Source organism: Leuresthes tenuis, unplaced genomic scaffold, assembly GCF_036924035.1.
Source record: "Leuresthes tenuis unplaced genomic scaffold, fLeuTen1.0.hap1 SCAF_4, whole genome shotgun sequence".
NCBI lineage: Eukaryota > Metazoa > Chordata > Actinopteri > Atheriniformes > Atherinopsidae > Leuresthes > Leuresthes tenuis.
In genome coordinates this window covers 17,531,846-17,543,880 of record NW_027325358.1, presented here as the reverse complement: position 1 = coordinate 17,543,880, position 12,035 = coordinate 17,531,846, and the positions used below count along the sequence as shown (strand labels likewise).

The 12,035-nt window shown below is 41.8% G+C and overlaps 1 protein-coding gene across 4 annotated transcripts in view; it reads right to left on the bottom strand.

Annotated features, from left to right (window-relative positions):
* The window catches only part of lrba (LPS-responsive vesicle trafficking, beach and anchor containing), a 172,709-nt gene that overhangs the window by 92,851 nt on the left and 67,823 nt on the right, over positions 1 to 12,035 (bottom strand). For all 4 annotated transcript variants that reach the window (XM_072384884.1, XM_072384886.1, XM_072384887.1 and 1 more), the window contains exons 34-35: positions 8,122 to 8,186; positions 6,187 to 6,295 (exon numbers count right to left, since the gene is read on the bottom strand). In XM_072384884.1, coding sequence (XP_072240985.1) covers positions 6,187 to 6,295; positions 8,122 to 8,186 — 174 coding nt within the window. The remainder of the gene's footprint in view (positions 1 to 6,186; positions 6,296 to 8,121; positions 8,187 to 12,035) is intronic.

Below are 12,035 nucleotides of genomic sequence, written 5' to 3'. Positions count from 1 at the left end.
GCCATGACACTATATGAGAAATAGGCATGTTTTTTTTCCTCCTTTTCCATTCTCCTGACAACAGATCTGCCTATGATGGGATGCTTGGGCATTCAGCCCTGCTGACATACTACATTACAGTTACGACAACTACATGACAGCGAGCTACAGTTGGTGGCAGCTATCAGTTTGAGTGCTAACATCAGTTTAATGTGGTGAAAATAGCCTCGGGGAGATGTGGTTTTCTGACTTTCTTCTGACTGCATTTGAGCAATATTTGTTTCGCAAATCTGTGCTCGTTTTATTTCACCCTTTTCTTAAAAAAAAAAAAAAAAATTAAAAAAAAGCAAGCGTTTTCAGACCAGCATCTTAGACAGGCATATTTAAAAATACAGCTCCCGGATATTACAAAAGAAATCTGATGCAAAATGAGGACAAAGGAAGAGGTTTATGTAGAGGAAACAACCTTTTTATGTTCTACTCATGCAACACATACAGAGTTCAGCATCTCTGCATTAATGGGACCTAAAACATCATCAGATGTTTGTACAAGTTCTTAAAGTTAAAAAAATTTAAATAAATCTAATCAAAAATAGAAAACTAACGCTCAACTGAAAGGCATTTAGCCCAGTGTGTACGGAACAGCTTCGACTCGGGATGTTGGTTGGCTTCCTCATACGAACCATCTGCTCCAGGTTCTTCTAAAAGATTTCGATTGGATTAACGTTCCCATTGTGTTCCCGTTGCACGTCCGATTTTCCCTTCAGGACAACCGTCGTGGACAAATGTCTTGATGTCTTCTGGTACAATTTACAGACTTTATTGAAGATTTCATTGCTTCAGTGATGATAAGCTGCTCTGGTCTGGTTGCAGCAAACCAGTCCCACACCACTACACTGTATCATGCTTCTAATATGAAATAATGTGCTCATTGCAGTAATGTCATGGTTTCTGGAAAAAACCCCAAAAACATTTCTGTTCTTGTGATCTATAATAAACCGCAGACAGGAAGACTCATTCAGTGGCTCCCTTCTTCTAGCTGTGCCATACGCACTCCTGCTGTTGGACTCATAAACCTTAACATTACTGTTAAATAGTTTAAGTCACACAGTGGTGCGAATTATCATCGCCACTCTTCACCCACTCCAGTGTAGGGTGCTTCTGAATTTGCTTCTGGACTAGACAAGTCCAAACAAGATCCCAGCCTGATGAGTGCCTATCTCTCCATGGAAGAAAAAAAAAAATCTCATTGGGCCAAGAAACGCTTTCACAGATGTGTTTAAACCCTAATAATTGTTTTTCTTGACATAAAACATGACCTCCACTAACACCTGATGGTCATCCCATTGAACTGAAAGGCTTAAGTCTGTAATTCCACCTTCAGACTGTGCTAATCTTACAGCTTCTCATACTTTTGTCTTGTATCAGATTCAGGTATTTCCACCTAGTCTCAGTTTTCCACAATTACCAGAAAGAACATTTCTCTCTCTTTTTTCTTTCTCATTTGTTCAATCCAATTAGATTTTATGAGCTTTGTGTAACCGAGTGAAAATCTGATGATCTTTTTGTGCAGCCTTATTGTGAAGCACAAGATGCGATAATTCAAGATAATTCTGTTTGAGATAAACTGTGACCTGTTGAACTGGTTTCTGCAAGATAGTGTTGTTAGGTAGCAGGTACAGTATTTTAGTTTTTTATAAAGAGAAAACCGAAATCAATATCTCTTGCCTCTATGCGAAACCCCTTCCTTGTAATTACATCCTACTCGTAAAACTGATGTGGATAAGAAATTAAAAAAAAGAAATTCAAAAGAAAATAAACATCTGCATTCTCTCGCCCAGACTTTCTTTGTCCTCCTCAGCACTGTCTGATGGTTTGTGATGCAGACTCCGGGGTTTTGATAATACGATATAATGAGTTTCAACTCAATGTTAATGTCATTAACACGGGAGAAGGAACAGCTCATTTTACAAGCTCAGCAGAGGAAAGACAAAGGCACCATGCACTAATTAGCTGCTATCGTCTGGCTTTCACGGGCTCTCTCTAACGGTCAATTCAATTACTCCAATAACAGAAGAAGATGCATCAAGGCGCGATATGAAAAAAGGAAAAGACCGAGCAGAAGGAAAGGAAAGGAAAGAATAGAAATGGCTTGGGTCTTGCTCAGTCTTCCCTATCTGAACCTTCTTATCTGCCCTTGTGCCCCTGAGCCCACCACATTTCATCCCTAATGAACAGCCCCATAAAAAAAAGAGGGAGTTCGATTTCTCTCCTCCTTTCTATCTCTGGGCTCCGTCTCCCTCCTCGCTGCTTCTGTGGAAGATATCAGTCTATCATTTGCCATGCTGGGCAGCAGCATCCAATCTGCAGATCTCCTTCACATTAAGGATCCTATTAGATAGAGAACCCTAAAAGGTAATTGAATTTCCCCCTAGTTATCTTCATCTCTGTTTCACCCTAAGCCCACTGTAATAACTTACTCTCAGGGCCAAAGATAACTCAATTCTGTCCCACAGAGAGCCGGCGAGAGCCTGAGCAAAAAAAAAAAAAAAAAGAGGGAAAGACGGCAAGAGGGGAAAAGCATATGTTATGTCTCTGAGGTAAAGCAGTATCTAAATCTAAAAGCTCCTCCATCATCACCTTCAAGGATATGAAATCTGACAAGAAACAAACATAAATTTGTTTTTATGTTTTTAGCTGTTCGCTTTTCTGGAGCCTCGGCTGAAATGCGTTGCTGCAAGCTTTGCTAATTACGGCAAGCTTTCGCAGATGCTGTGTTAGCAGATCGTGTTCTGGTAGTCGGTGCGGCACTGCTCAGCAAACATCAAAACAAGACCTCACAGAGGCCTGGTTTGAGGTTTATTTCTGACAAAACAATAACCATCCACCATCACTGCAACGCATTACAGAGAAACAATGCTTTGGAGAAAAAAAACAAAAAAAACTGGGACAAAGCTGAAAATTATTTCAAAACCCCTCCACCCCCCCCCCCCCCCACCCCTCGGTGGGATGTTTCATTGGCCTGTTATTTTTATTGTGGCAGGGCAAAATGAAACCGTTGGCTCCAGCAGGCTCTAACGGAGCTTGTACGGAGGCAAAAATCAATACGGCAATATCAGAGCAAGACTTATCAGGGGCTCACTTCTTCTCAGAGGTCACTGAGGAGCAGCCGCATTTAAGAGGGGAATTCAATTGTGAAACATAGTTTGGGACAAGCTGTGGCGGATATCTGATTGGGGACGCTTGGAATGCAGGTAGGAGACGTTAAAAGTTAGCACCCAAACGCGAGAAAAAGAAAACCAGAACCTTTCTTTGGACGTATTCTAGACAAAGAAGCAGTTTGTGTAAAAATGGGATTATGCTTCAGCTTTAGATCAGCACAAAGCCGACACTAGAAGCACACGCTACTCTGAGCCTTCACACTGCTGTTGCTTTGGTTAGTTTCTTTGGTGACTTGAACAAGTGTGGTATTGGGGTTTGCAAAAAGTAATTCAAAGTTAAGTTTTACTGAGAATCACACAAACACTTCTGTTACCTGTTTTTCAATGTGTTATTGAATTAAGAAAAAGATTCATATGGAGTCGTATGAAGTGAAATTCTTATTCGTGTCAGTGCAGTATAGATTCTGGTTTTTCTGGAGTGGAAATTAAATGATGAGTCGCACCTCTCCTCACTGCCACTTGCTGGGTTTCCATAGCGAACTGGTGCAGTTTTTTTTTCCCAGAAAGCTTGTATTTACTAGAATGTGACAAGTTCTCCTCTTGTCAGCTCCAGAAATTTCCAACATTCCCTTCTTGCTGTGGTCGTGTCCGCATTAATCTGTTCGAGTCTGTGTTTTATTTATTTATTTTTTTTTATTATATGTAAAGCATGTGGTTTTGCAGCAGGGAAAACGAACACTACTCTGGAAAGTCACTGAGCCCAGACGGTTTGGGGGGGGTTCAGTCGCTGCTCTGCATGTGTTCGCAGAGCAGGGAGCACATCCAGGCAGAGTCAACCAGAGGAAACACACCGCTAAGCTTGCAGGAAACAATCTTACTTTAAACAAACCCAGCAGGTTACATTACATTTGAATCCCTGACGGTCTGAATCTGTGATTTTGACAAAGCCATCAGTGCTCTGCAGTTTTGAGACAAAAATGCTGTGTGACGGTGCTGAATGAGTTCTAACGCGTGAAAAATACAATTTGAACATGTTAAAAGCTTAAAAATACATGTAACTTTTTGCAGAAGCACACAGAAAAACTATAAATAGACTTTATAATCTAAACTTTACTTATAAAAAGGGACCACAGGCGCAGTTAGATCTAAACATACTCAGATTAGTCTGTGTCCACAGAGTAAAACATAAGTCTTGCAAGATCAATGGCTCACTCTTATTTATAGCACTTCCTATCGAGACATTTCAAGGGATTAAAGGTTTTAAAGTAGAGGATTTCCCCACAAGAAATATGGCACAAGAGAAAAAATAAACCAAATAGGACGAATAGAAAGAAAGCTGTTTGGTGGAATTCCTGTTTGCCAAAGTGAGAGCGACTACGTAGGTTTCCCAGTACAGTTAAAGCAGAGCAGGAGCGTTTGGGGGCTGTCGTGTGCAGACTGACGAGTCGGTGAGTCAGTCAGTCATGTCATACATACTCAAAAATATTTCTACATGTGCTTCCTTTTGTCCCATGAAGACAGATGTCTAACTTTCCATTTTGCAAGAGCCCAAATGATGCATGGCTTTTCATCGAGACGATGCACAGCAGAATAGAAAGTTTGACTACCAGCCCAGTAGAACTGGATCAAACCCCAGAAGTCTGTACCGATGACAAGGTCAGATCACGTTAAATGATTTTACGCAAACCACTGACACTTGGAGCAGAGCGAGTAAGAAGGGTTGAGCTTTAGTTTAAGATAATAATCCCACAAAAGATCAGCCTATACATGGGAGAGAGCTAAACGAAGCAATGACAAAACCGAGAGTTGTGCCCCGACCCTTATTACTGACTTTCAGCAGTCTTGAGGGATTCCACATCACTCAAATGTAAGAGAGCTCCTTGCTTTAAGCGTGAGGGGGGAAAAGGGATGATATTTTAGTAAAGTGGGGACAGAGGCTTGGGGGTGGACATGGTGGGTTTACACAGTCAGCCCTTCGGGCCAGCACCTTTCAGGTCTGTCTGCAGCTTTTAGTACTGGCAGGTTCCTGAAAAATGAAGGAGGGAGGGATGAAAAAAAAAAAAAAAAGGGGGGGGAGGATGCCATATCCCTGTCACTAGCAAAATACACCCCCAGTGGGAGTATAATGGACAGGATCTTAGCAGGACAGGAAAGGATTTTGTGAGATCTAAAAAGCACAGGGTGGAGTGCAGCAGAGTTTGACTAAGAAGGGGGCAGCGAAGGGAACCCATGGGTCAAGACAGAGTTGGCCCCGCAGCTATTCGTGAATGGTTGCGTTTGTGCTAAGAACTGGTAGGAGGAAGAGAAGGATAAGTTATGTTTCTGGGACATGCCTGCAGTTAGACTGAGACGCACGGGCATAAATTAACACTACCCAGTGTTTGGTTAGCAATATGTGCCAACCGTGATCTCCATCATCAAACTCCGCCTGTGTGCCTGCGTGTGTGCTCATGATTAGACACAGTAAGGTCTGAAAAGTAAACATTTAACCCTCTCGGTTTGCCGTGACAGAGCATCAAACCTGATGGACAAGTCTGAAGAAGTCACTAGATTCTCTCCATCTTAACCGTTGCTTCTTTTTAGTGCATATGGTCACAAACAGATAAGAATATCAGGCCATTTCTATCACAGCAGTTTTAGTAAGACAACATAAAGCTCGAAATGGACTGTCGTCTGAGCGAGTTCACAATTTTTCCTCAGACTTTATCTTTCAAATGTAATTCTTCTTAAGGGGAAATCCGAATCCCATTCTATCACCATAATCTTCAGTCTATATTGAAACATCTAAGACGTTTCTATGAAGAGAAACGTTACAGACGTAGTCAGGTGACTGACTACGCCCTTCACTTCCATTTATCAATGCAAAAGTAGTTTTCCAAGAGAATAATCTGATGACCTGTCAACTTCTTTGTGTGATGCAAAATGATACTCAGATAAAGCAACACATTTTGGGTACACTTTAATAGTTCTCTACATTTAGAAGCCAATCATAATGCTGCCATAAATAATATCCATAAGAATTCACTGCACATGTGCATCATCTTACCTCGAATTCGGCGTGTTTGTGTACGTCTTCAGCCCTCTGTCGACTCAGGATAAACTCTGCTTCATTAGCCACGCGAACCAGGTGGTCCTTCATGGTATGACTGAGAAGCCTGCGAAAGAGGGGCAATGGTGAGTACAAAGGAATCTACGTGGATGTCCGTCACTCGAATAAGCAGGGGGGGGAAAGAAAAATTCAGACTCTTCCATATATTACAGAATCCTACTCTTCAGAATATTCCAAACATGTGTTTAAACACTGATATCTGCCAACCTCGAGGGAAAGCAGCCATGAAACATCCATAAAATGCTGAAAAAGAACCGTGCAGAATCAGCAGAAAATCTAATTTGGGAACAAAACCAAACCAGATTTCTACTTTAACTACGAAGCAGGTGCTAATTGATTTTTTAATGATATGCATCTGACAGCTGGGAGGACCTCTGCCCATGTTACTACATATGTAACCTCCTCTTATCAGCATAGATGAAACGTGCATGCTGTGTGTGTGTGTGTGTGTGTGTGTGTGTGTGCAGGTCAAAGAAACCCATCTGAAGCCCTGCAGACCAGGATTCTGCAAAGTGGAACAATAACAGAGCAGGGACAGACAGGAGAGGAGAGGTGGAGAGCAGGCTGGGAGTTTAGGATCAGGGAATAACTGTAACCTAAGCCTGCTGTTTCAGAACTGTGCAGCAGGGGGGCAGAGGCGCTGGGGCCTCTAACCTCCACGGCCCTATTCAGGCCCCGCTATCAATAACCCAGCCACTGCCCTTCTTTATGGTGCTCTGTTATGCTGTTTATGCTGCCTGAAGCTGGAATGTGCAATAACCTACACATTTCTTTCAAATTTTAATTATTGCTCCCATATGAAGTTGAATAAATAGTTCATACGATCAACCGAATGCTAAAACACTGCTAATCTCATAAAAAAAATAATAATAATAATAAAAAAAACAAAGCATGGAACTGTGGAATATGAGGCATTTTCCCTTAAAAGAAAAGTAGAACTAAATAGTGATTAATAGAACGTTTTTTTGATTGAATAATTTTTGGATTTTTAAAAGGAACAAATACGACAACGGTCGTAATCGGGATCTTAGACTTATCTTGTTCAAGTTTAATTACAAGATTTTGTTTTAATCCTGTCCTGCAGACAGCCATTTGTGTTCACATGTATATATACACAAGGGTGCATGACCTTCGCTGTAAACCTCAACTTGAGTTAAAGTGGGATAACGTACAGCTCTTTAAAGTTAACTACAAATCCCCTCTCACATAAACAAGTCAAAGGACTGCGCTGCTAATCTTTTTAGCCTCACAAAGGATTAGCATCTGCCAATTCCAAATCTCAGGATCAATAACGGGAAGTGTTCTCCTCTAAATCAGAAATTGATAAGAGTCTAAAGACTACACGGAAGTGAAGAGGGAACAAGGATCCCTTGTTAGGAAGGGAAGGGAACAGCAAGATATAGAAGATGAATAGCAAAACACAGTTGAGCAGAGGAGATTATTACAAACAGATAAGGGCTCAGCCGGGAAGGCATAAACTGACAGACGGACAGTGAGAAATCAAGAGTGATTTCCTGGGTGTCACAGAGGAACCGGCAATCAGAGCTCCTGTCACCTTCTGCCTAACCTCGCTCCTTCTCCCAAATCCCTGTGGGATGAGCAGGTATTGAATGGAGCCTTGAACTCACAGGTCCTCTATCCTCACCCTCACTTCTAAGCCCCTCTCCTCTCCCCAATCATTGATTGTTGTCCAGCATCTTGAATAGCCACACCATCGCAAAACCCTTTGGGATCTTAGAGAGCCTGGGAGGCTGCGATGTGATCCGAGCGTGGGGGAAAATTGGAGAGAGGCCAATGGGAAGATGTTTGAAAGATAATGAGATGGCTGCACCGAGACGAGAGCGCAGCACGGAACCGGTCAGCGCGACCTACCTGCCTTCGTTGACCAACTCGATAAAGGCGAGTCCTGCATTCTTCTGGATGGAGTTCTGCCACTCCTGAAAGCAAAAAAAAACACAAAAATAACAAAGATTGTCAGTACATAACTGATGAAACTGAACGGATGCCAAACATCTGGCGAAATTTAGCACATGTTCTCATACGTTTAGCAGCAATACTTGAATACAAGGAGCCAAGATATCCTGCACCATTAAAACATGCTTAAAGTTTCACAAAAGAGAAATCTTTTGGAAAGATTAGGAAATGATTCAGCTTTAAGGACACACAGCTTCTCACAGGTTTTCAAAAGCTTCCACGTCAGTGGAGGGAACCAATATCAATTCAAACATGACCCGAAATGTAGGAACTGTGTCAGTCAGCGGAGGCGAGCGTGCTGGTGAGCACGGGCGAAAGGCCTGCGTTGACAGTGCATTTATCACGAGTAAATACGCAAATTTCTTCCTCTCTTTGACTGGCGTTATGGTTCAAGGTGTCAGTCTAAACAATCCAACCGCAGCCGTGTGCGACTCTAAATCCTCACTTTGGAAGGGACAACGAGGGAAGGGAAACTCAGCGGTCATCGTCTCTCATGTTCTGTTCAATATTTCAACACCTTCAACACAAGCGTCAAAAGAATAATAAAGCAACAAGGTCATGGGTCCTGTCTGAACCTCACCGTGCTTTTTCCCCCTCTTCCTCTCAGGGGAGGGGGGAGAAATATGCACACAAAAAAAAAAGAAGTCATCTTAGAGATCTAAACTGCTAAAGTGCTCTTTAGAAATATCATAAATCACAACTTAAACTCAATACTCCTCACGTTATTCAACTCTTCTTAAAATGTTCACACATTTTAATAATAATTTAAGTCTGAAAGGCATTTTATAAAAAAAGGCCCATTAAACTCTGTTTAGCTATATAACCTATTAATTAAGGTGAAAGACATCTATACAGTGAAAGACACAAAGTGTCTAAGACTAAATGTTTTAAACTCAGCTGTCATCTCTTCAGCTGATAGAGGAAACCGTGTGTTTACACAGAGACTAGCTTTTCAGTAAACCTAGAGATCCCAAAGGGAGCAGGATATCAGCGCTACAAGGAGGAAGGGAAAGATCCATTTACAAGAATTCCTAATACACAGGCCAGACATATTTGTACATTTGTGACGAGTCCCGAAACCATATAGCCTCTCTCTTTTCAGCACAACAAGTATATAGCCATCAAAACCAATCACAGTCCAAGCCAAGAGAACCATTCTTCTGGTGCCTGCTCACCATCACTCTGTAACCAACTGCACGTTCCACAGAAAACAGCATTACACTTAACCTCAATTCATAACCGCTTTTTGTCCTGCAGGACCATATTGGCATTGACCGTGTTTACAATACATTCCAAATAAAGAGGGCACACTGGGAATAGAAGTCTGGGCCTGGGAGTGGAAACAGTGTGGAATACTGGCAGATGTTTTTTTTTTTTTGTGGATGAAGCCTGCTTTGGAGGGAGCGTGTGAGAGCAGTCTCGGGGCCTTAAGCTGAAGCATGGGCCGCAGTTCAGGGACATTTGCCATGAGCGTAAGCTGGTGGCTGTGTGGATATTTCAAACCGGAGCAGGTTGTACGAGCCCGATTTCTCATAAACGGCTCTAAATAATAGATAAAAGCACTGACATGATATTTCTTAGGATTTCGACGCAGCAGACTTGGGGATCTGAGGTACAAAGCAAACGTTTCTTCAGTGGGAATAATTACAGCAAATTGACAGCCCATGATGGCGTTGCCTCTAAATTTCATTTGATGAAAGCCATAGAGGCAATTGGCATTTTGTGGACACGGACAAAAGGTGATAGCAAGACTAATGGTGTAATTATGGCCAAAGGAAGGCCTCTTCTAGTTGAATTAAAAAAAGCAATGACCCTGATCTGAGAGACATCTCCCGGTGACAAAAAGGAAACGGGGACAGGTCAGTGATGGAATATTGGATTTTGGCTGCCCTGGTCAGCGATGTTGCTGCTTTTATGGCTGCGATAGGGGCCAGACCACAGCGCTCCTGATGAGAGGATACAAGCAGCCATTTGTGACCTCTCACCTCTAACCTGACCTCTACACAGATGATGGGATGGGGTGAGGGCTTTCCCTCGATTCCGACTTGAAACTGGTCAACGGAAAGCAATCTTGCAGATTGCCGAATTTAGTTTTCTTCCTTTTCTGCATGTGTCAGAGCATGAATGAAAGTTTGACTATTCATGGAAAAGCCTGTTTAAATCTGAAGGCAATAAGACAGCTCTGTTTGGTCTGTGTTCCATGATGATGGCATTGAGTCTAAACACACATGCCATGTACTTCCGTCATTACAGCTGATTATCCATAATCAACATCTAAATATACCACTACCACTAGTGAGAAAACACAGACCCTCCAGAGCAAAATCGCCTTTCAAACATCAGGCTTGCCACAACACAAGGACAACATTTTCCAACACAGAGCAGAGAAATGTCCCAGCTCTCCCAAAATAATAAATAAGTCAGCTGTGCTTTTTGGCGGCATCACTCATAATCACAAGTATTTGTTGATCTGAAAGGCTATTTCGATGGGTACGACAAACGCATAAATCCTCATGTCAAGTGTGGCACTGCAACATAGACAGAATGGAGAAGATTTAGAGCTACCGATTCCTTTTCCTCTGCCTTGAACGCCTGTGGTTGCGTGTGCGATGCACGCATCTTAATTCTAACGTGACAGAGAATGGCAGAGAAAAAACAAAATGCCAAAGTTTAAAAAAATAACAAAAAAAAAAACAACTCAAGGCTCTCAGTGTTATGGCAGTATGTCACGGACAGCTAGATAACACTTCTATAACAAGTGGTCGCAGACTTTGGTGTTGCGAATTAAACGTTTGTGTGTCGATGACCACAAAAGAAAACAGACAAGGAACCAATTTACTGCTGTTGTGGGACCGAAATGTTTATGAATAGCGAAATGATTGCATGCGCCAAGGAGTACGATAAAAGGAATAAAAAACAAGAATTGCCTCTGGAATAAATTTGAGCTATTTTATTCATCAGTGCCTGATTGATTGATTGATTGATTAATGCTGAAGCCGAGCAGCTTGTTATCCATGCGGTTATATCTGCAACACTTCTGTGTTTGAAACCTTAACACCAGAGCGTGCTAAAACGCTCCAACATGTGTGTGTTGAGATGGTAACTGCTTAAAGAAAAACAGACACTCGTGTTGCTGTTTGCGTGATCAAATTCACAACTAAAGGAATATTTACCGATGTCCAAATATTTATACAGCCGTGTCTCCGATAGCTTCACGGACTCGCGCTGTCAAGAATATACTAACAGAGTGAGAGGTCTGGACCTAAAGCTTCCTGACCCAAACACTTAAACCGAAAACATGCAACAACACTTAAACTGTGCACGGAACATCATTCCAAGTCTCTCTTTTTTTGCTTTTTTTTAAAAAAAATTGAATGCTGTTAATTCAGTTTAATGTCAGTGGATCGTACCGGTGAAATATTCAAGCACCATATGCAGCTGTTTCAGCTCCAAATGAAGCAGATGTTGAAATTAAATCATCACCTCATGTGCAGCAAAACATATTTTGTCTGGGGGGGCGGGGGAAAAAAAAAAACAATAACACGAATAATAAGCTATCATAGAGAACCATTTTCTTTTTGAAAAAATATATCTACATATACTATAAAATACATATACTGGGTATAGACAGGAACCCCCCCCCTTCCTTTTCTACATGACTTTTTAAACTGAGTCAATGTGGACTTATAACATGCAGTCCAACCATTACATTTGTACAGTGTCCTAAAGTCAAGAAATTTCAGCACTTTCCAGAGTTTCAGACTAGTCCTGGCAGCAGTGATCAATCCAAGTAGAAAAACAAAATGTGCGCA